Source organism: Anopheles gambiae, chromosome 3 (assembly GCF_943734735.2).
Source record: "Anopheles gambiae chromosome 3, idAnoGambNW_F1_1, whole genome shotgun sequence".
In the NCBI taxonomy this organism is placed as follows: domain Eukaryota; kingdom Metazoa; phylum Arthropoda; class Insecta; order Diptera; family Culicidae; genus Anopheles; species Anopheles gambiae.
This window is the reverse complement of record NC_064602.1, coordinates 34,838,635-34,860,260: the sequence shown is the minus strand read 5'-3', so window position 1 is coordinate 34,860,260 and position 21,626 is coordinate 34,838,635. Positions and strand designations below refer to the sequence as shown.

General features: G+C 46.9%; 3 protein-coding genes and 1 long non-coding RNA gene across 8 annotated transcripts in view; 3 read left to right on the top strand and 1 right to left on the bottom strand.

Moving 5' to 3' along the window:
• Positions 1-4: 4 nt before the first annotated feature.
• On the top strand, positions 5-2,704 carry LOC1271406 (T-complex protein 1 subunit delta). Its single transcript, XM_310191.3, has 4 exons — positions 5-273; positions 753-805; positions 894-1,493; positions 1,571-2,704. Exons 1-4 carry the CDS (start codon positions 168-170, stop codon positions 2,411-2,413), a joined length of 1,602 nt encoding a protein of 533 aa, XP_310191.2. The 5' UTR covers positions 5-167; the 3' UTR covers positions 2,414-2,704.
• Positions 2,647-3,547, bottom strand: LOC1271407 (rRNA-processing protein FCF1 homolog). Its single transcript, XM_061656433.1, has 2 exons — positions 3,422-3,547; positions 2,647-3,340 (listed from the first exon to the last, which is right to left on the bottom strand). The coding sequence occupies exons 1-2, from the start codon at positions 3,422-3,424 to the stop codon at positions 2,732-2,734; spliced, it is 612 nt and encodes a 203-aa protein (XP_061512417.1). The 5' UTR covers positions 3,425-3,547; the 3' UTR covers positions 2,647-2,731.
• A 301-nt stretch (positions 3,548-3,848) lies between these two features.
• Positions 3,849-7,096, top strand: LOC1271408 (lipoma-preferred partner homolog). Its single transcript, XM_061656432.1, has one exon. The coding sequence runs from the start codon at positions 4,275-4,277 to the stop codon at positions 6,147-6,149; it is 1,875 nt and encodes a 624-aa protein (XP_061512416.1). The 5' UTR covers positions 3,849-4,274; the 3' UTR covers positions 6,150-7,096.
• A 3,300-nt stretch (positions 7,097-10,396) lies between these two features.
• Positions 10,397-21,626, top strand: part of LOC133393082 (uncharacterized) — a 40,026-nt gene continuing 28,796 nt past the window's right edge. The window contains exon 1 of one of the 5 annotated variants that reach the window (XR_009765990.1): positions 10,397-10,922. This is a non-coding gene — a long non-coding RNA (uncharacterized LOC133393082). Of the gene's footprint in view, positions 10,923-10,948; positions 11,341-21,626 lie in introns of those variants that run through there. The other 4 variants (XR_009765993.1, XR_009765991.1, XR_009765989.1 and 1 more) reach the window with 4 other exon arrangements.

Sequence of the window (21,626 nt, the reverse complement as noted above, 5' to 3'; positions counted from 1 at the left end):
ATGGGAACGGCACGGAAAACGGAACGAAGATTTTTGTTCCGCACGCGTTCCGAGTCGGTTGTATCGTCTGTCGTCGGGTGTGCAGCAGTAAAATCGGTGAATTAATCACAGAATTCTCGCGTTTTGCGTACTGATTCGCACGAAAGCAGCAAATTAACCGCCCCAAGATGGTCGTGAAGCCGAATATGGTCGCCAAGAAGGTGCAGGGACAGGCGTACAAGGACAAAAGCAAACCGGCTGACATCCGTCTGAGCAACATCAATGCTGCCAAAGGTGGGTGTAAAATGATGAACAAGGGGGCATCTCGCTTCGGCAAAGGGGCTTTGTGCCTATGCAAATGGTAGACCGGCTCACGTGTTTCATGGAGAGAAATGTTCAATCAGAATCAGTTTACAAGAAATGGAGCCAAGCAGCTCTTTCCCTTAAAGTCATTCTAACATCTTCGCCTACTTCCTATCATAGGAGAACATCCCTTGTCTTTCTTCTTTGTGGCTTAATATTAGCACATACTATAAATTACAAGGATCTTATAAATCAACTGCAATGGTATTTTCTTTCCCACACGATTATTCGTCGTTTCTTAGTCAAAATCTTGCTAATTCCATCACAATACAACTCCCTTTCATCGACAAATTTACTGTTGTTTCGGCAACATAACCTCAATGTTGTGAGTCATATGATGTTCTTCTGCCGTTCGTCGCCGGTGCTCCTTCCACATACCGTTAATTTTCTTTGCATTTTCTCTTCCACAGCCGTTTCTGATGCTATCCGTACCAGCTTGGGACCGCGTGGCATGGACAAAATGGTGAGTAATTAATCCCATATAATTGAGACAAGCGAGCAACATATTGATTGTGTCCCCTTCCCCCTCTATTTCGCCCACCCACACACAGATCCAAGCATCCAACGGCGAGGTAACGATCACAAACGATGGAGCCACGATTCTGAAACAGATGAACGTCATCCACCCGGCCGCCAAAATGCTGGTCGAGCTGTCCCGCGCACAGGACGTGGAGGCCGGGGACGGCACCACCTCCGTGGTCGTTGTTGCCGGAGCGCTGCTGGAAGCGGTCGAAAAGTTGCTGCAGATGGGCATTCACCCGACCGCCATCTCGGAAGCGTTCCAGCGCTGCTCGGCCAAGGCGGTGGAGATCCTGACGGAAATGTCCCGCCCGGTGGAGCTGAACGATCGCGAAACGCTGATCAAGAGCGCATCGACGTCGCTGAACTCGAAGGTGGTGTCGCAGCACAGCAGCATGCTGGCCCCGATCGCGGTCGACGCCGTGCTGAAGGTGACGGAATCGCACGAGCAGGGTTCGGTCGACTTGAAGAACATCAAACTCATCCGCAGCCTGGGCGGTACCATCGAGGATACGGAGCTGATCGATGGGCTCGTGTTCACGCAGCGCTCGTCCGGCATCAATGGGCCGAAGCGTCTGGAGAAGGCAAAGATTGGGCTGATTCAGTTCTGCATCTCCGCCCCGAAGACCGATGTAGGTGGAGGAGCAGCGTGTGAAATGTTTTGGTGGGATAGGAAGATTAATCACACATTTCCCCCTTTTTTCAACAGATGGATCACAGCGTGATTGTGTCCGACTACGCCGCGATGGACCGTGTGCTGAAGGAGGAACGTGCCTACATCCTGAACATTGTGAAGCAGATCAAGAAGTCGGGCTGCAATGTACTGCTGGTGCAAAAGTCCATCCTGCGCGATGCCGTGTCCGATCTGGCCCAACACTTCCTGGACAAAATCAAGGTGATGGTGGTGAAGGACATCGAGCGGGAGGATGTTGAGTTTGTGTGCAAGACGCTGCGCTGCCGCCCGATCGCTTCGCTGGACCATTTCGTGGCGGAGAATCTGGTGAACGCCGATCTGGTCGAGGAGGTGGCCAGCGGAACGACCAAGTTCGTGAAGGTGACCGGCATCCAGAACATGGGCCAGACCGTGTCGATCGTGGTGCGCGGTTCGAACAAGCTGGTGCTCGAGGAAGCGGACCGCTCGCTGCACGATGCGCTGTGCGTCGTCCGTTGCTTGGTGAAGAAGCGTGCCCTTATTGCGGGTGGCGGTGCGCCCGAGATTGAGATGGCCCTACAGCTGTCCGCGTATGCGCAAACGCTGCAGGGTGTCGATGCGTACTGTTTCCGTGCGTTCGCCAATGCGCTGGAAGTGATTCCCTCGACGCTGGCGGAAAACGCCGGTCTGAACCCGATCGCAACGGTCACGGAGCTGCGCAACCGCCACGCGCAGGGCGAGAAGAACGCGGGGATTAATGTGCGCAAGGGTGCGATTACGGACATTCTGGCGGAGAACGTGGTGCAGCCGCTGCTCGTGTCCACCTCGTCGATAACGTTCGCCTCCGAGACGGTGCGTTCGATCTTGAAGATTGACGACATCGTAAACACCATGCAGTAAGCAGCAGCAGCAGCACAATGCGTATTTATCTGTAAAACCATCGCGCGACCGTGGAACAATTCCGCCTCACTAACCAACGAATGCGTTCATTCTTTGCCTCACCCAAACACGCATTTCGGTGCACACTCTTCACCCTTATTTTCACACGTCTGCTAATGAAGCCTTGCGGAATTATTTCCACGTTTTCGGATACGATTCGAAGACATTTAAAACACACGCCACACACACATTAATCGTTTGTTTGTAATGTTCGTATTCGCATTTTCTCTTAATAAACAAAACAAAAGCTAAGTAATAATCGCAGTGTGCGCAGATGGATCACTTCCCCATCGGCTCGAACGCGTCCGGCATCCGCTCGACGACGTACCGATTGACGGCCACGTTCATGATGGGCACGCCCGGTATTTTGCGTATGCGCCGCTTCAGGTCCTTATCGTTGGTGGCCACGATGTAGCATTTGTGCTGCGTTACCCGCTGCACCAGACAGTCGTCGGCGTACGTGCCCCGGTGCAAGCAGTGCAGCCGCTCGAACCGCGGATCTTTGATGATGCGCAGTGCCAGCTTATACTTCTGGCCCAGCTTTTCCAGCTCGGCCACCACGCAGTCGGTGATGTAGGGTATGCACTTGGCGTACAGACAGTCCATCATCGTTTTGATAATGTCCAGCTTGTTCTTGATACTGAAGTTGACAAAGTTCGTATCGACCAGGATGTGGTAGGGCGGGCCGAGCTGTGTGTTGTACTGGAAGAACATGGCCGAGCTGCCCTGGGGCCGGTCGATTAGTTTCGGCTCATCGTCGTCCCGCTTTTTCTTCGGTTTCCCTTTCGACCGATCGGTGGGCTTGAGCCGGCTGTCGGTAGGTTTAATCGTACGGCGGAGCAAACTGGCACGCTGCTGCTGCAACCGCTTCACCTGGTTTTTGTTGCCCTGTGGGTGTGTGGATAAAACATTTCTATCATTGACTGTCACAATAAGTAGCTTATAGTTCTTTGCAGAATGTATATTCACCATATTTTTATGCTGTGTGTAAACACGAAATAGAATGGCCTAATCGCACGTGCACCCCGTCGGAGCAATGTTGACAAACTACGCTGCCGAAACGCTTTGACAGCTAGCTCAACTAGCAAACTTTGCAAATGTCAAATCGGACACAAGTTTGCACGCAAGCGGTTGTAAATTGAAAGCAAATTGTTTGTTGGATACGTTGCAGAGTCCATCGGTGGCTGGATATTCGTTTGAGCTAAGCAAATTATTTGTTTTCCACCTCAAAATGTATGTGTTTTGTCTTCAATCATGATAGAAAGTGGAACAGATGATCAAACAAAGCGCTGTTTGCTTGCGCTTGCTCGATAGCGGAAAGAGCACCGCCTCACCAGGTTGCTGCTATAAACACAGGCACACCTCGCACCGAAGCACCTTGACCCTCCCACATCAGGTGTCAGTTTGGCACTTGACGCAGAGGTAAAAAAAAAACAACGAAAGAGCGAAAAAAAAACAACTTCATTTATTGATAAATACAGCACAAAAAACTTTGCTAAACATTTTTCTTTCCTCGCAGCCGTCCAGCGGTGCTCTTTATCTGCGTTTGCGGAAGTGCCATTAATCATCACCTGCACCTAGGGAGGGGGAGTTTGCACGTATTCGCAGCGCAAACGACGACAGGGTGTGTGTGTTCGACCGTGAGTGAATTAGCAACAGTCTCCCCACACAGAAACAACACACACACGCGACAGAATTGCAATTCGCAAAACGCAGCAGTTTTTGGGGTGCGGCAGTGCAAAAACTGGTGCAAAAAGCAAAAACACGACCCATTTGGCAGTCGCAGCTTGGTAACGCCGCCACGCAAGCAGGAAGTGAGAGCATGGAAGACCTGAAGGAACAGTTCCCCGCGTACAACTCGGTGCTGCGTCAGTCGAACGGCCAGCAGCGGCCCTACCACAGTACCGGCCTGCCCGACTGCCCGCCGAACGGGGCCGGAATCCCGGGCATGGTGATGATTGGGCGCAAGAGCGGGCCAGCCGTGCCGCCGAAGCCGCGCAAAAATGGCCAGCAACAGGTCGTGCCGCCCCAGGTGCCGAAAAGCTCGAACGTGAAGCAGTACTGCGAACCTTCCTTCTCGACCGTGCTGGAAGGTCAGGCCAGCAACCTTGACGAGCACGCGTACACCAACGTGTCCAACAACGGTGGTAACGCTACGCGGGGCGGCGGTGGAAAGCTGGCAGCGCGTAAGGTCACCCTTGACGATGCCCTCGAGCTGCAGCACGTCAAAGAGGCGCTGGAACATCACAAACGCACGCTGGATGCGAACCGCTCCAAGTCGCTGCAGGGCCAAGGCGGTGGTGAGCATGGCAGCACGGTGTACGAAAACACACAGCCAACTCCGTACGGTGACGGGTATGCGTCGGACGCGACGTACTCCAACCTGCCCGGTGGTGGTGGTGGTGGTGCTCCAGCCCATGCCAAAAACAACGAAGGACTGATCTACAGCAACATCATGCACAACCCAACGAACCCGGGGGCGAAACCGTTCCCCCAGCGACAGATTTCGGAGGAGCTGCCACCGCCCCCACCGCAGGACATGCAGCCGCTGCAGCTGACCCTGAACGCGCTAACGCTGGAGGACAACGATGACGAGTTTCCGCCACCGCCCAGCCCGGTCAGCTCGTCGTACAGCGAGCTGCGGCGGGCGACGGACCTGCCGCACATGGGCCGCCAGTCACAGCCGACGTACACGATGGTTGGACCGGGTGCGGGAGGCGTCGGTGCGCCCGGTGGCCAAACGTACAGCAATATGGCGCCCGGGAGTCAGCTCTACGCCAACAACATGCACCACCAGTCACTGTACGGTACGTACGGCATGAGCTCGCAAGGGTCGACCACGTACGAGTCGATCTACGAACCGATCAACCCCCGTCCTCCGAGCCAGATGTCGGGCCGGTCCAACTACTCGCTCTACGCACCGTACGTCAACTCGCACGGCATCAACAGCCCGAACGATAGCATCATTACGAGCGCCTCGCAGCAGCAGCAGCAGCAACAGCACCGCCACAACCAGGGAAGCATGTCGAAGGGCGCCGAGGTGGACACGCTGACCGATCTGCTGGTGCAGTCGATCCACGACCAGGAATCGTTCGGCACGTGCGTCAAGTGCGGGGAGCGCGTGGTGGGCGAAAAGACGGGCTGCACGGCGATGGACAAGATCTACCATATCGCCTGCTTCACCTGCCACCAGTGTCAGATCAATCTGCAGGGCAAACCGTTCTACGGGCTCGACGGGAAGCCGTACTGCAAGGAGGACTATCTGAACACGCTCGAGAAGTGTTCCGTCTGCCTGAAGCCGATCCTGGAGCGCATACTGCGCGCCACCGGCAAACCGTACCATCCGCAGTGCTTCACCTGCATCGTGTGCGGCAAATCGCTCGACGGCATCCCGTTCACGGTCGATGCCACCAACCAGATACACTGTATAGATGATTTCCACAAAAAGTTTGCGCCGCGCTGTTGCGTCTGCAAGATGCCGATCATGCCCGGGCCGGGCGAGGACGAGACGGTGCGCGTGGTGGCGCTTGATCGTAGCTTCCACATCAACTGCTACAAGTGTGAGGACTGTGGGCTGGTGCTGTCTTCGGAGGCGGAGGGGCGCGGCTGCTACCCGCTGGACGATCACATACTGTGCAAGAGCTGCAATGCCAAACGGGTGCAGACCCTGACCAGCCATATGACGACGGAGCTGTAGAGAGCGGCCACAGCAGCAGCAGCACCAGCCGGAAGCGGCAAGGAACCGAGCACAGATTTCACCATCCATCTCTCTCACCAATCTCACTCACTAGTTTTGTGTGCGGCTTCGCGCAATAACCGAAGAATCGAAATGGGCGCATCGCGTATCGCTTTTTAACTTTTAACTCGTACTTAAGCAGGGCTGAGTAGTGTTGTAGGGAGTTAAGGAATGCGAGCCAAGACCGGGGCAACAAAGGGGCAACAGAAAAACGGAGGAAAGCATGAAAGCATACAATTTTTCTCAGCGGGAAGAGAAACATTATTAGTCAAATTTTAAGCGCTTTGAACGCAACGAACGTTTTTTCGAATAGCACAAAACGAAGTAACATAAACACACACACACACATTCCATTGACCGGGCTGCCGGATGTATTCCACTGTTTTTTCATCTCGTATTTATAGCATTTCGAGGGGGGCGCGCTCCCCTCCGAATCATATATTTAGCAAAACATTTAGATGGTAGACGTTGCTGTTGTATGGAAGTGTTTCGGAATAATCAAGTTTAAAACATTCTCTCCCTACCGGAATTATACTAGCTTGAGAGAAGACAGAGCAAAAACCCCCCTGATATGCGTGATCATGTAATTTGTAGGTGATAGAACTGCTCTAAAATAGCACTAAGAACTAATCCATTCCACAGTTAGCCGTTTGCCAGATTGCATTTAATCGTATAGAAATGTGTGCATGTGAGTGTTTATACTTGTCAAGAATTACACAAAAATACCCACCATTCGTAAAATGTGGGGGATGGGAAACATTGATCTTTAATGCAAAAAACAGTGGGAATCTACCAATACTGCATTCGTGTTAGGGACGTAAACGAAAATACCGGTAAACCGGTAGATAGATGATGTTGATCTTTCAATTGCATTTTATGTCGCTTAAATAAAATACCGTGCAAAAATAGCTCTATTCTGAGTGGTTGACAATGGGACTTGCGGAGCGTGATGACGCATTATCGTCGAGAATACGCAAATGTTTGCACAGTGAGGTGGCGTGGCGTGTGGGTGAGGGGCTTTGGGTGCGCAAATCACACCAGGTGGATGATGATTAATTTCCGGCCTATCTCATTGCAGGTGGATGTTTGTAAGAGCTTTTCCGTTGGCAGGTAAAAGTTTGGAATGAGTGAATGAGTCAAGAACTGTATTGTATTAGGTGTCCGACTATGATTCATGGTTGTTGTCACTTGTCGTTTGATTATTGCTGCGCATTGCATCAGTTATTTCAGTTGAATAATTCGTTGTTTTTAATCTGGCAACCATGTATGATTAACATTGTCTGCAGTATCGATCGCAGTAGTCTGTTTTGGTATGAAACTGTCTCTATTTCGCATGAAACCATCATCCTCAGCAGAAGTGTGTTAAATGCAGTTTATTTACTGCGTGGCAGTCAGGAACCGAAGCTCTACTTTCGTCGATCCGATTACAGGGTAAGTATTGTGATCTGCAACGTGTAAGTTTATTTCTTCTTCTATTTGGCGTAACGTCCTACGCGGACATGTCGGACTCCTGTACTGGTCCTTTCGAGACATTCCTCAGTACCACGCAGCCAGCCAAATAGTCAGTCTATAGGGGGACGGTCTATTTTAGGACTGAATATACGACGAGCATGTTGTTAAGTCATGGAAGTTGACGATTCTACCACTGTTGCTTATTTATTGATCTTAGTTATTAGTAACGTTCGTAGCCTTTGTCGAAATTAGTATGTTTAGTACTATCATCGTCGCTATTCTAATTAGATTGCCTACATGGCATTCAGATTAGTGTTGGGTAAATCTGATTCAGATTTATGAATCTGATTCATCGGTCTCAAAGATTCATAAATATCGAGAGATCCACGAAGCTCGAAACGATCACGAATCTCTTACTTTCTTACTTATCCGGCGCTACAACCGCTTTCCGGTCTTGGCCTGCCTCAGGAGTGTCCGAAACCGCTCACGGTCTCGCGCCTTCGTCTGCCAGTCCGTTATCCCGGCCTTAATGGCGGACGCCTTCACGCCATCTTGCCACCTCAATTTGGGCCTACCACGCCTCCTCTGTCCTTGTGGACGGCCTAAAAAGACTTTACGGGCTGGGTCGTCCGTTTCCATGCGTACAACATGGCCAGTCCACCGGAGCCTGGCGAGCTTGATACGCTGTACGATTGTGAGGTCGCCGTACATCTCGTATAGCCCGTCATTATAGTGGCTCCTCCATTGTCCTTCCACACATAAGGGGCCAAGTATCCTTCTGAGCATCTTCCTCTCGAACGAAAGGGTTTCGTCAGATTTGGACAGTGTCCATGTCTCAGAGGCGTATGTGAGTACTGGTACTATATAGGTACTATATAGTCCCAGCTTCGTCCGTCGCGACAGGTTCTTTGAGGTGAACTGCTTTTTCAGGCTGTAGAATGACCGGTTGGCGGCCAGCATCCTTGCGCGCAACTCAGCTTCCATGCTATTGTCGTTGCTGACCTTTGACCCAAGATAGGTGAATTCTGGGACGACTTCAAATGTGCGTTGTGCGCGATGTGAATCATATATCTCCAAATTTTCATGAATATGTAGCTTATTCTTATTCTGCTCCTTGGCGCAACAACCTATATGCTCAAAAACCAGCCAGACAATACAGGGCCTTCGAAACTTGTTGGCAATTACCGCGCAAACGGGTAGTCTGTCCTTGCTATGCGAAATCGGTCCCTATGCAAGGCTTGAACCCAAGACGTGCATGTGTTGTAAAGTCGTGCGAGTTAACCATTGTACCAAAGTGCAAATTGATTATGTTGAACACCATACATGTCTAAATATTCATGAATCTTTGGAGATTTATAAAACTTTATAGATTCATGAATCGTTGAAGATTCTTGCATCTTTATTGATTAACGAATCTTTAAAGATTCGTGATTTTTTTAAACATATTTATGATTCCTTGGAGATTCACGAATCCTGTATCTTTAAATATTCGTGATTTTTTTAAACATATTTATGATTCCTTGGAGATTCACGAATCTTTAGAGATCAATTGATATTTGGAAATTCGATTCGAGATTCGAATCACACATCGCTTAAGATATATAATAATGAATCTCAACGAAAGATTCCTGAAATCCAACACTAATTCTGATCTTTCATAATATTTTTAGGTCCTTGTTTACTTAAAATCCTTGTTATGGAAGTGAATGCATATTACGCAATATATTACCAATTTATGATTTATTTAGTTTTTATCCTTTGATACCTGTTTTTTTTTAAATAACATTATAGTTGTTTAATTACAATTAAATTTAAGCAGCATATTCACCTCGGCTACCTATCTCCATACAGCCCTTTTCAAATAAAAGGTGGGGTGTATTTAACAATTAACACCGCACCGGCATGTGTCAGCAATTAGCATCCCCATAAATACACCGGAAGTTTATCTACACGTACATTCACTCATATCTCACAACCGGCGCCCCAGGTGTCAAACTTCCTGTTGTTGTAATCGGCACCCACGAATCGCGCTTTGTAATACGCAATTAACAAGCATAATGCACATTACAGTGTCCCCACCCGTACGATAAATTCCAAAAATAGAACCTTAAACGGCAATTTAACGGTCCGTTGCACGTGCTTGTTGTGTGTGTTTGTGAGGGGGGAGTTTGAATTTTTCCATTCCGCCTACTACGATCATTATTCAAAAAAATGGCTTGAAAACGATACGTATGCGATAAGCCTCACGCTCTTTCTCTTTCTCTCTATGTATGGGAAGATTCATATTTAAATCGAATCCCTCTCAAAAGGGGGTGGATAAAGGGTGAGAGTTTAAAGTAGGGAAAAACAGAACCCGTTGTATATACATAGCAAACAGGAAGCAGTACATAGCTGTGCGATGGATAACGTAGTGGAACTATATCCGGTGTCCCTTTTTTATCACCGCCCAGGGCCGATGCTTTCCTCTCGTGCAGGGGTGTACGCGTTGTGTGCGAAAGGGTGCCTGTATGCTGTATGCTAAAACTTTCCAATCCTTTCTAAAGGGGTTTTTGCGGAGGTTTTTTAGGGTTATTTTTTTTTCGTTTTGTTGCGTTAAAGTGTACATAAGCCATCATTGTGTCTCGCAGGACACTACCGTTATCGTTGTTGGGGTGCTGGGAGGGAAGCATGTATTTTCTGTTTTTTTTGCTGGGTGCAAGAAAAAGGGGTAACAGTTTTTTAACACAATTCGAGAATGAAGGGGTTAGGCCGTTCTGTCGGCCGTACGAGTGATTTAGTCTCGTGCGAAACGAAGAAGTGATTGGATATCTGTGTGACGTGACGTTGACATCATCGTCGTTGTTTTGTGTGTGTGTGTGTGTGTGTGTGTGTGTTTGGTAAGAATTGCTTTGAACGTTTTGAACATTTCAAACTCGACACGAATGCGCATGTTTAAAGCGATGGTATGCAAAACAGTTGCCAGCAAAATGGTGCACGGTATACCGCTGAACGTCATTTTGGTTTTAAACCTCGTGTAGGTAGGAGAAGAGCTATACAGACAGCAACAAAAAAAAAAAAAAAAACTTTACAAAGTGCACCTAACACAAGGATATTTAATTCAAAGACACGTAAAAAACAGTTCATTTGAACGGAATTTAATTACGGCTTTGATCATTCAAAAGGCTCTCCTGCCGTCAACCGTAAAGAAGGGCGCCGTGAAATTGAAATTAAATTTCACAAAAATCAAGGCGCAGCAAAACAACAGCAAAAAAAAAGGACTCATCCACTCGAGATAAGAAAACGGTAAGACGAACGGTATTTCGGGGAGGGGGAGCAGGCTTTTTCATCTCTGCCCGAACATCTCGATAGGTGAATTTCGGCATTGATGAAGGTATGGCCGTATCATCGTATCTCTCTCTAGTGCCACTTGAAGCGTTGTTAGGGGCAAAACAGGGGGAAGGCGGAGTTTGACCCTCCCTCGGGGGGGAACAGCAGCATGTCAGGCATGTTTTTAACAAGCTTGAAATGTATTTTCTGTTGCCCCCTCAAAAAACCCCCCTCTACCCACGATACATGGTACATGGCGCACAATAGAGGTTAAGGAGTTTTCCCCGTAATTAGGAAATTAGAAATGTGATCGGCGTGTAGCAAATGATGCCGCTGCTCCGCACCAACACGTGATCCGTCTACAATTGGTGGTACACAACTGTAAAACAAAAAGGTAACTAAAGAAAAGAAAGAAAAAAATCAAACCCGAAACGACCGCTTTGAAGAGCGCCGTAGCCCCGTAATTGGGTAGATGGAAAATGGTCGTGTCCCCTGTAGGATGATTTTCGGTGGAAATCTCAATACGTGCGCCAAGGACTGGGCGAAACACGTTCATTCGGTTTGGCGAACAGCTAGAAAGTAAAGCAAAAGACACTCTTCGACAGGAAATGGAGACGCCCTCGGGGGATAAAGGGAATGGGAATGTGAAGTGAAGGATCTCTGTGTGTGTGTGTGCACGTTCGCTTGAAATGGAATTTCTAATAAGAAAGAAAATGTGAAAGCAAAATCCATGTTAGTTAAATTTATTTAGCTACACATTATCCCGTGATGCTCCTTATTTGCTGCTGCTGCTGCTGCTGCTGGTTGGAGTTTTTTCCAGGACTTTTCTTCGTACCCAGTGTGGGAGTTTGAGGGAAAAGTCGAAATAGGAAAAATCACTTGTGTCAAGGGCCCTGTGTCCAGTAGGAAAAACACCGTGAAGCGGAAAGTGAGGTGGACGGGAGGTCAGGTCCTGTTCGAATACCTGTTAATAGTTGAATTTGAAATTGGACATTCGAGTTGGAAAGAACGGACGACGACATTCGATTGATAAGGTCCCGGGTATTGGGGGAATACACAATTTGAACACTGGAGGCTACTGATTGGTGAAATGAAAATTCCCAACCTTCTTGCCCGCCCAACGACTCACAAAAAAAGAGCAAAAAAGCCGGAATTTTCATCAGTGTCGCAGTGGCATTGCCCGTAAGTGGCCATCGGAATGAAGTTACGGTGCGTGGGTCCTCGCTCCCCCAATTCATCGTTAATGAAAAAGTGATTTGGGTTGGATTAATTTGGCGCTGATTTGTTGTGCAGTGGACACTCGTACGAGACCAGAGAGGATCAACCACCTTCGTTCTGGTTGATTTATTGCGAGTTTTCTTGCTGCTGCTGCTGCTGCTGTGTGAAGCACCGATGAAAATGATGCTAAATTTGAGATTGAACCCCCAAGAGGGTTGTTCTTTTTCTTTTTCAACGCATTTTTAACGCACAATTTCTGAAGCTTCATTACCGAAAGGATCCCATCCTTATCCGGAGCGTACGAAATCTAATTTTTCACCACAATTTTCCAACCCAATTGGTACAGTACAATAACTGTGTGCAAATTAAACAAACCAAAATTGTACCGAACAAAAAAAACGCGGACAACAAAAAAAAGGAACCACCCTCTCCCTGATTGGACCAAACATTATTTCAGCTGTACTGGATGCCGAAAGGTGCAGAGAGCGGGGAATAACAACAGGATTTATTATCATAAACCGCCATGGGGTCAACCGCAAAGTCGATCGTCCTCTACGGCTTAATCGTCCCCTACGGCTTTTGGTGGACGAATTTTCCTTACGAAACCGGTTCCTTGAAAAATTCGAAAATCTGTCTCCTCCTCTTTGAATTTCCATCTCGCTTCCCACCAAGGGGAAAGAATTTTCATTGCCTCTTCCCCTTTATTTTTTTCCTTTGAATGGCAAGAGAATGTGATGTCGCTGCGCCATTTCCCTGTTTCCATATTTATGACACACGACTAAATTTTCAAGCAGTCCTCGTAATAATAATAATAACAATAAAAACAGCACCCGGAGTTACTACGGTGTAAAGAGCGAAGCAGAAGCTCTCTTCCGCACCGCCGATAGCAACAAGAAAAACATGCATTTTTTAAAGGATCGAAAATCGAATTTATGTCAAATGTAGCGCGACCGTGTTCGCGTAGTGTTATTTTTCTATTTCAACCGGAGTGAACTCGAGCCAACCCCTGCGGGATACGGCCGGCCCCCGGTTTGGTGATGGAAACTTATCACAAATGTATTTATTTTTTCAAGCATTAGTAAAACATGTCCTTCAAATTATGTGCATGTATCGTCGGCGTTTATTCTTCCCCTTGGTTGCTGTGAAGCCTCCGGAGCTCCTTGCAGCGTGTGTGTGTTGCCACGAAACGGAGGGAATGGGATTTGCAAGCAAGCAGGAAATGCCGGGGGTAGGATTTAAATTCAAAGCCGTCCTTTCGATTCGACATGGACGTGATTCGGAGTAGATTTGACGGTAGAAAAATGGGCCACCGCTCTGTGTGTGTGCTCCTGTGTGTGCTGGTAATGAGCATGACGGACATGGGTGATAATGGAGCCCTCCATTATTCGGCATTCGTCCGGGTGAGCCGATGAGGTGACGTCCATTATTGAAATGAGGCGAACGTGTGCGTTGGGTAATGAGGACACACACTCATTACTATGTAAATTGGATTGGACCGGGTCGTCGGGTGTCCTGTTCTCTTCAGAAGCGGGAGTAAAATCTTACCGAGAAAGACTCAACAAAAAAAAACGGTCTTGTGGGGGTTATTAGCATTCTGATTAAAACGGACACCGGATAGTGGTGTGCCCTTGCAAAGTCCAACCTTTACTTTGCTGGACAAAGATTCACAATGTGAATCAACAACGACAGCAAGTAGATGTAATGCAGTGAGATAAGATAATCATTATGTATATTGGCGTTCACACTTTTACGTAGCTAAATAATGTAGAGAGCGTTTTTAGGTACAGCTTGTGACGACGTACAGGCAGGCAGTACTGTAGCTGTCTAAAACAGTATGGCATTTTACGCCTACTATGGTGACAGGACCATATAGAGCAGTAAGTAAGTGTATCGGCACTGCGGTACGGTAGGTTGTGCGATCAAACCTACTCTCAACTCGTCGGTTTATAGTGTGACGCTCTGTAGTCGCGGGTGTATTTATAGGAGTAACTTTTTCACAACAACTTTATTGTCACATTGTAAAACAAAGACATTTTAATCAGGCTTTTAAACAATTAGTATCAACGAACTAAACACTACATTTTGTATAGCCAAATAGTCCTGTATAACGTCTGCCAGAAGGTTGACTCATTGTACAAGGAACAAACCTAACAAATGTGTGTTCATCATCTCAATCGATTTATTGATCCACCGCTTGATCCACTGGCCTCTCCCTTGAAAGGGTGTAAACTCCATGTAACGTATTTACATACCCCTTTCACGATGACTCTGCCAAGTAATGATTGATTGTGCTTACATCCCAGCAGCAGCAGCAGCATCAGCAGCACATCCCAGAACAAATGACCGGTTTCACGCAATCTCTCGCCAATGGTGCTTCTTTTTGGGGATGAAATCAAAAGGGTAACGGGAACTCCCTGCTAAATGTAAAGGGAGTACGCTATGAATCGATCACACAAATGCATGCAGAAAAAGGATCCGGTTACCCGATATTTGCTGATTATTAATCATAATTTTCAAGCCAAAGCTGCCGTCTCAGCACCAACTCCGGTGGAGCGGTGATGCGCAACGAATCCTTTCCGTTTTTAATGGCTAATAGCGGATGGAGTGGGAGTTTATATTTAGTGCAAAATTATGTTAAAGGATGAATAATCCATCATACACCATACCCGGGCTGTGTGGACGGTTGGCACACACACGCAGCAAGTAAGCAGGCAAGCCAATTTCGTTTGAGTGCTCCCGTGTGGGAAACACACGGGTTTTCACAAAAGAGGGAGTGCGCGTTCGAGTGGACATATCGCCACCACTCCACCTTCTTGAAAAGGGAGGTTGCGAGGTGTGTGAGGAAATATTCTTTTGTCCTTTGAGATGAAGAAACACACACACACACACTTGGACATAGAAATCTCGATTGGTGGAATCATGGAGCAGCCTCCTTCACCCGGGGATGGGATTTCGAGCATTATCAGCATTCAACAGCGTGTGTGCTGATACACAAGCCCACAAGCCCACACGTAGGAATGGGTGGGATGGGTTGGTCAGTGCGCGGAAAGGAAGGAGGCGTACTTACGGGCGAACCCAGTCACCATAAATCTCCGTTAGAGGATCAGCGCGAGCAAACGAGTCAAAAAAGGATTTGATTTATTTGCAGAGCACTGGTGGTGGTGGTGGCGCGTAAGGATTTCGGGCTCGCGTAAGCTTTTTCGTGGTAATTTATTTGAATTTACTCTTAAATTAGATCACGACTGGGGAGGTTTTTTGTTGTTGTTGTTGTTGTTGATCTGAGTCCCCTCATCCTCTCACTTACACTTAAAAGCCTCTTGAGGTTCGCATGTCGTGAGACGTGGACCATTTCAATGTCCCTTTGCTTGAAAGGTTTGGCACCGACATTCACTTTCACTGAAGGTGTAACGTTCAGTGTGCACTATCGGACCACTCATATTTCGACACTAGGCAATAATCATTGCTACCAATGGCACTTCTTTACCCAAAACATTGGGCCAAAAAAACAAAAAAAGAGAGAGACAAGGATTTTTGCCCACTTGTTTGCCAAACAAAACCGGCACAATTGTACTTTCTCGCCTGTCCGTGCCAACCTGTCCGGGTCCAGGGAAGAGCCATAAAACACATTAAATCCCATAGAATAATCGAAATGTCACATTAAGTTGTGAAATATAGACGAATGAGAGCATCACACTGGGCCCACGGGTAAGGGCCGAGATTTGTGGTACGGAAAGGGACAGAGACCAGAGAAGAACTTGTGTGTGTGTGTTCAGGGCACAGTTTGTGGTTGTAGGGAACTTTTTTTTTTTGGTGGAAAGGCACGCCTGGCCAGGAGGCTTTGCATCCGATTAGTATGGAAAGTACAAAACCCTACTGTGTGTTTGTGCCAGTGCCAGTGCCACATGGGACGTCTTCCTGCACCGTTTTTCCTCTCCAAAAACGGGAGGCAGACTGACTGACCATAAATATATATTTTATGAGCCCTTTTTCCGGAGGCGCATACAGACATTTCGGCTCGCATCTCGGGATGAGGTGTACTATCCTTCTTTTCCATTCCACAGCTTTCCCTTTGGTTAGACACACTTTGGGTTTTTTTGGCCACATTTTCCTTCCTACTCTGTGGGGTCTTTCGGGCAGTTCCAACGTTCCTCCCGTACGCTCGACCGGTGGACTTGTTTGCATCGATGCAGGATTTACTAGCCAACAACCGAAGCATTTCTTCGCCTTTGAGGTTGTAACGCCTCTCGGGGGGGGTCCTCGGGGGATAGTTGTGGGGGAATTGCCGTTTTCCCCCTCGTGCTCTCCACCGTCGAAGAGATTTGTGTGTCTAGTGGTTTTTGTTCTTGGGGCCCACCACTACTAACAGGCGTAAAGGGAAAAGGGAAGGGCTTTGCAACAAATCAATACCGGCTGCAGGAGGGCTTTACCGAAGATGTTGGAGTAAAAGGAGCTGGAGGAAGCGCATTTTTTATGTTTATGTTTTTTTTTCACTGCCCGGAACTGCGAAGAAGGGATATGCTGTGAGTTTGTTTGTTTTATTTTTTTGGTCTGTGTAACATAAATCGATCAACCATGACGGAATGGCAATGTATCAAAATTTCCGTAAGCTGAGGGTGGAACAGAATTTTCCTACTATTATTAATGTTTTTTTTTTGTTGTTGGTTGGTAATTCCACTGGGAAATATGTTAAGAAAATGGGTTTGCTCTAAAAAATAAAATTGTCAATACAAAGAAATGGTAGAAATGATTGCCTTGTGCCTTGTTGCTGTAGTATCTTATTATAGAGATGGGCGCATTGAGTTAGAATAAGTGACTCACTTCAATCCTGCAAGTGAATGTGCATGTCTTGAATTCAGTACAAAGAGTTTTTTCGAACCTTTCTGCTGTTTATTTTCTACCTTTTTCATACTTACTCTTTTGGGAATATTATTCACACTGATTCAGGACGAATTATCTCAAAGAGTGAGACATCATTCGGTGTGGCATCAGCCGACCGATTCTTAGAGAGTGAAGCCTACACAAGTGAGGCACCAGTCGAATATGACTTCTTAAGGAACAATAACTGCAAAGTTTGAGTTGGTTGAATCGCAAAGAAGTAGTTAAAGGTTGTAATACGTTATATTGTTATAAATATCAAAAAGTATTTTAAAGATTCAAAATCCTTGAAGACGCTCCTTTTACTCGGGTTCATGTTACTAGCAAACAGAGAGTTGTAAGAGTTGCATCTTTTGGATTCTCCCTAGGACTGGATATATTATTCTTCTATGTTGTCCAACAACTGTAGTCGATCTAGGCCGGTCTAAGCCAGTGACTTGAATATCCTGTTATAAGCCAATAATTTAAGTCCTATTTCTGAAGTACAGCAATAATCCGCAGTACGCAATACTCGATATACGCGAATTCGCAGTACGCGATTCCTCTAAATTTGACAGCTCCATGTGTTTTTTTTGCAAATATTTTAGGGTTTGTGAAATATTGTATGCTCTTTTTGAATTTCCTTAATATTCTTGATGCATTTTGCATTAAATTTGTGCAAAAGATACTTGTTGTACAACAAAAAACTTTAAAGTAAAACTCTGTGGCGATATTTTTCAACACTCGAACCAGTAGTGTAAACTATTTTTATATAGGAATCTGCTATACGCGAAAACTCGAGATACGCTATTGTGCTCGGTCCTGTACGATAGCGTATATCAGATAATGACTGTATTCTATTGGCTCATATTAAAGCTTAATTAGCTTAAATCCAAACTTACTTACCAGCTTATGTATTAAAATACTATTTACACGCGTGAAGCGGATTTCTGGAATTGATTACTTGGTAGCTCACCATTCTATTTAAATATAAAAACAAAATGCTTTGTCTTCCAAACTTCAAATCATATCTACTGCTTTATCTCTACTGCTTCTTCAACTAAAATTCTCCATTTTAAATTTGCATTCTATATACATCACATCATCCCGACGAAGAATCGTCAACCAATCATATCCCTTTTTAAAGTTAAAAAGCCATTTTAAAGTGCACCCTTCTGCGATTTCCAGCAATAAAAAATCACATCATTTGCTTATATTCAAATGGTGCGTTTGCGTAATCCTTCCCTTTTTATCCTGGCACGATCGGAGCAACAAATCAAAAGCCTGAAAAGGGGAAAAAAGGGTTGGTGTGGTGATTGCTATGGCGTAGACTTCAAGCTTCCCCAGCCATTTGATTAACAAAACATTTCCTTTCTGGAAGTTGCGTCGTTAAAGGAAGAATACGAACTCCATTTATCCCCTTTACCTTAGTATTACACACTGTCGAACACACAAGCACAAACACAATGAAGTGAGAGAGAGAGAGAGAGAGATAGATAGATAGAGAGAAGCGTGTGGCAGCGGTGCGTCGAAAGGATCGCGGCATCTCCGTCTCATTATCTCATCATCATATGACTAACCATGCATCTGTCGTTTGGAACGTTCAGCGTCTGTCACCGGTGGGTACCCCTTGCCCCTTGTGTTTGCTATCTACCCCCTTCTCCATGCGTTTTAACCCTCTTTTCACGGCTCTGTTTAGCTTATATACATTGCATCGAGCGCACAACAACAACAGCAAAACAGAAAAGGGATGCGCGCACGAGCCACAGATTGCATCCGTTTACATCCCTTTTTTTTTGCTCGACCACGACCGCTCGTTTGCACCTCATTCGAATACGGTGCGCTTTGTTTGGGTTTGGTACTGCGTGTGTGACGCGCTGCTGGCATGTGGCTGGCATTTGGTCCCGCAAAACAGAGAGGAAAAACGCATTCACATTTGCACCGCCGAAGGACGAAAAAAAAACGAAGCAAGGAATAATAGAAAGGATCGTGGAGGACAAACAAAAAAACACGCAGAAACGAATCCTAGTGAAGGGGGTTTTTGTATTCGCCTAGCTCTACGTGCGTATTTTCCTCCACCTCTTCTTCTACTTCTGTCTGTTCACCCGTTGCAACCCGTGCCCGTAGCAACCCGCTTTCGCCCGAACAGAAACGGGGGTTTTGGAAAATGTATTCTGAAATTCACGGCCTGCCTTGCAGCATCCCTTGCAGCTTCTCCCGTCGTGCCGTCGTGCGGTTGATCCCGTATTCATACAAACACACACACATACACTAACAACACACACGTAAAAGGGTCGCGACGCGTGCAGAGGATGTGAGGAAGCCCGCCAGGACCTTCTTCCGCTCTGTGCAATTTATTTTATGATCCTTTTTTCCGCTTCACGTTTCAGCAAATTCACCACTCTGCGCGCGCTCTCTCTCTCGCTCACTGGTTTTGTGCACTCTTGCTCTTCTCCCGCACGGCGTACGAACGAGAGGAAAGAGAGAGGCCATCACGCTTGCACCAACGCACTCCGGGCGGGTTTTCGCTTCCGGACAGCCCGACCAGCCCGACGGCGAACGAAGCGAATGCCGCTGTGCAACATTATATATTCAGGCGCATATATTTTCCATACATTATATTTTATTTCATACATTAAATTTGAACTGACGCATGCGCGCCAACACAGGTGGAAATGCTGGTGTGCTGGTGTGCAGGTTTTTCCACCCGCTGGAGGAGCGAGCTGGAAGCAGCGAAAGGATGTTTTTCACCGGTATAGAGAGGGGGTACGGCACGGGGGGAGGTTTTGGTGCCTGTGTGTAGTAAAAGGGATGGAAATTCCGAGTGTCAGGTTTTTTTTCTTTTCGCTCGTTCACTTGTTTGTTCGTCTCCTCTGAAAGGGGTTGTCGCGCGGTAATATGTACAAACCGAACCTGACGAGGACAGGGGGGGATTCGTCTCATACATAGTCGCTCCGTTTTGATTCGCAGGAAAATTCAACCTCACCCCCTTCCTGCTGGTGTGATGTGGTGGGTGGTGGGTGATTTTACTGATTTGACAGTTTTTGTTTGGTTCACCCCGAGCACCACCCCCGAACACACACACACACAGAAACAGAGAATGGAGAGGCACGGGATGGGAGACATGGTTGCTTTGATAGACAGACGGAGTGACATTGTTGCATCATCTTATTGTCAGGGGGAGGGGGAGTATTCTGGACGATGGATAGCTGGTGTGTGTGTGTGCCGTGCTAGTCTAGTTGGAAATAAGAAGGGTTGCTTGGCTACGGCAGCAAAGGGCAGCGCTCCGTAAGGGTTGACATTTTGACGTTGAGCTGCAAGAACGCTTTTTGGGTGGCGCTATTTCAATAAATATGAGTTTTTTTTGTACAGTATTATAACAATATATTTGAATGAATGGTTTCAAATGTCCCAAATCTATAAATTATTTTTCTACTTAGAATTAAAAAAAATAAGAAAATAATTCTTTCTATTGTAAAGGTAACACAAACCCCATTATTGCTATACCACGTGTTGGCATTTTCTAATAAGAAATACGGTTCCCTGGCTTTTCCTGCTTTTGTGTTGCAAACAGGTTAACAAATTGCGTCTCTGTTGTGTGCTGTGAGGGAGAGAATGGTCAACCTGTCTGGGTCGAAGGGGGAGGGGATGGTAAAGCTAAAAACTTTATCAATTCAACTCCCAGTTTACTTTGCGCCAGTGGGCAAAACGCTGGATGTGGATGAAAAATCAGCAAAGAGGTCGATGAGGGGAGTTTTTTTTTTCTTCTCAACATTCCACAATGCGCTTCTCCTTCATCATGTAACAAAACATAAAAATAGAAAAGAAAGAACAAGAAACGAAAAATACACCCAGCTATTGCAATCATGCGTACGTTGGTGGTTTTGGTCCGATAAAGAGTCCGAGTTTCGTTGTTCGTTGCTGCCCAAAAACTGATTGGCAAAAAAAAGTAAACTCCAACAACCAACCGAACAAACGAGGATGGAACCTCCTTCATCCCCTTTACCAACCTCCACCTTGCGCTCGAATGCTAAGAAAATGAAATCGAAATCAACGGCCCAAAACCGACAGCGAATATGTGAAATGTCAATCAAACCGATGGTCGATAAAATGAATTTAACTGTTGACTGACGCACCCTCGCGCACACACAGCGCTCCGTGTCACCACCCGGTCTTCCTCCCCCTAGGTTGGAGTTGGTATCGGGGTATGGTATGGTACTGCTTGTCCTATTGGTCGTCGCCTATTTTGTGGCTCCGCATCCCATACGCCGCTGGTAGCGCAAAACCCCGCAAAAGTCCATCAAAAGCGTGCGTCCTGCCGTCCACGCTAATCCCGGAGTCGGCGGGGGGAATCGAGCTGAATCGGCATCTTCTGGGGGTGGATGGTTTTCCGCTAAACCTTCGCTACACCCGTCTCACTTCGATCGCATTAAAAAGTATATATATAGTGCGTTGTGCAAACTAGCGCAAAAAAACACCAAAACATATTGCATTTCAGCAGTTTTACCTTTGCTGACAGTTTTGGCGCCTATTTTGGGTGGGACTATTTGGGCCTTTTTGGGACAGAAACCATCATCGTAACGAGGTTTTGTGCGGTGGGTGTGCGGA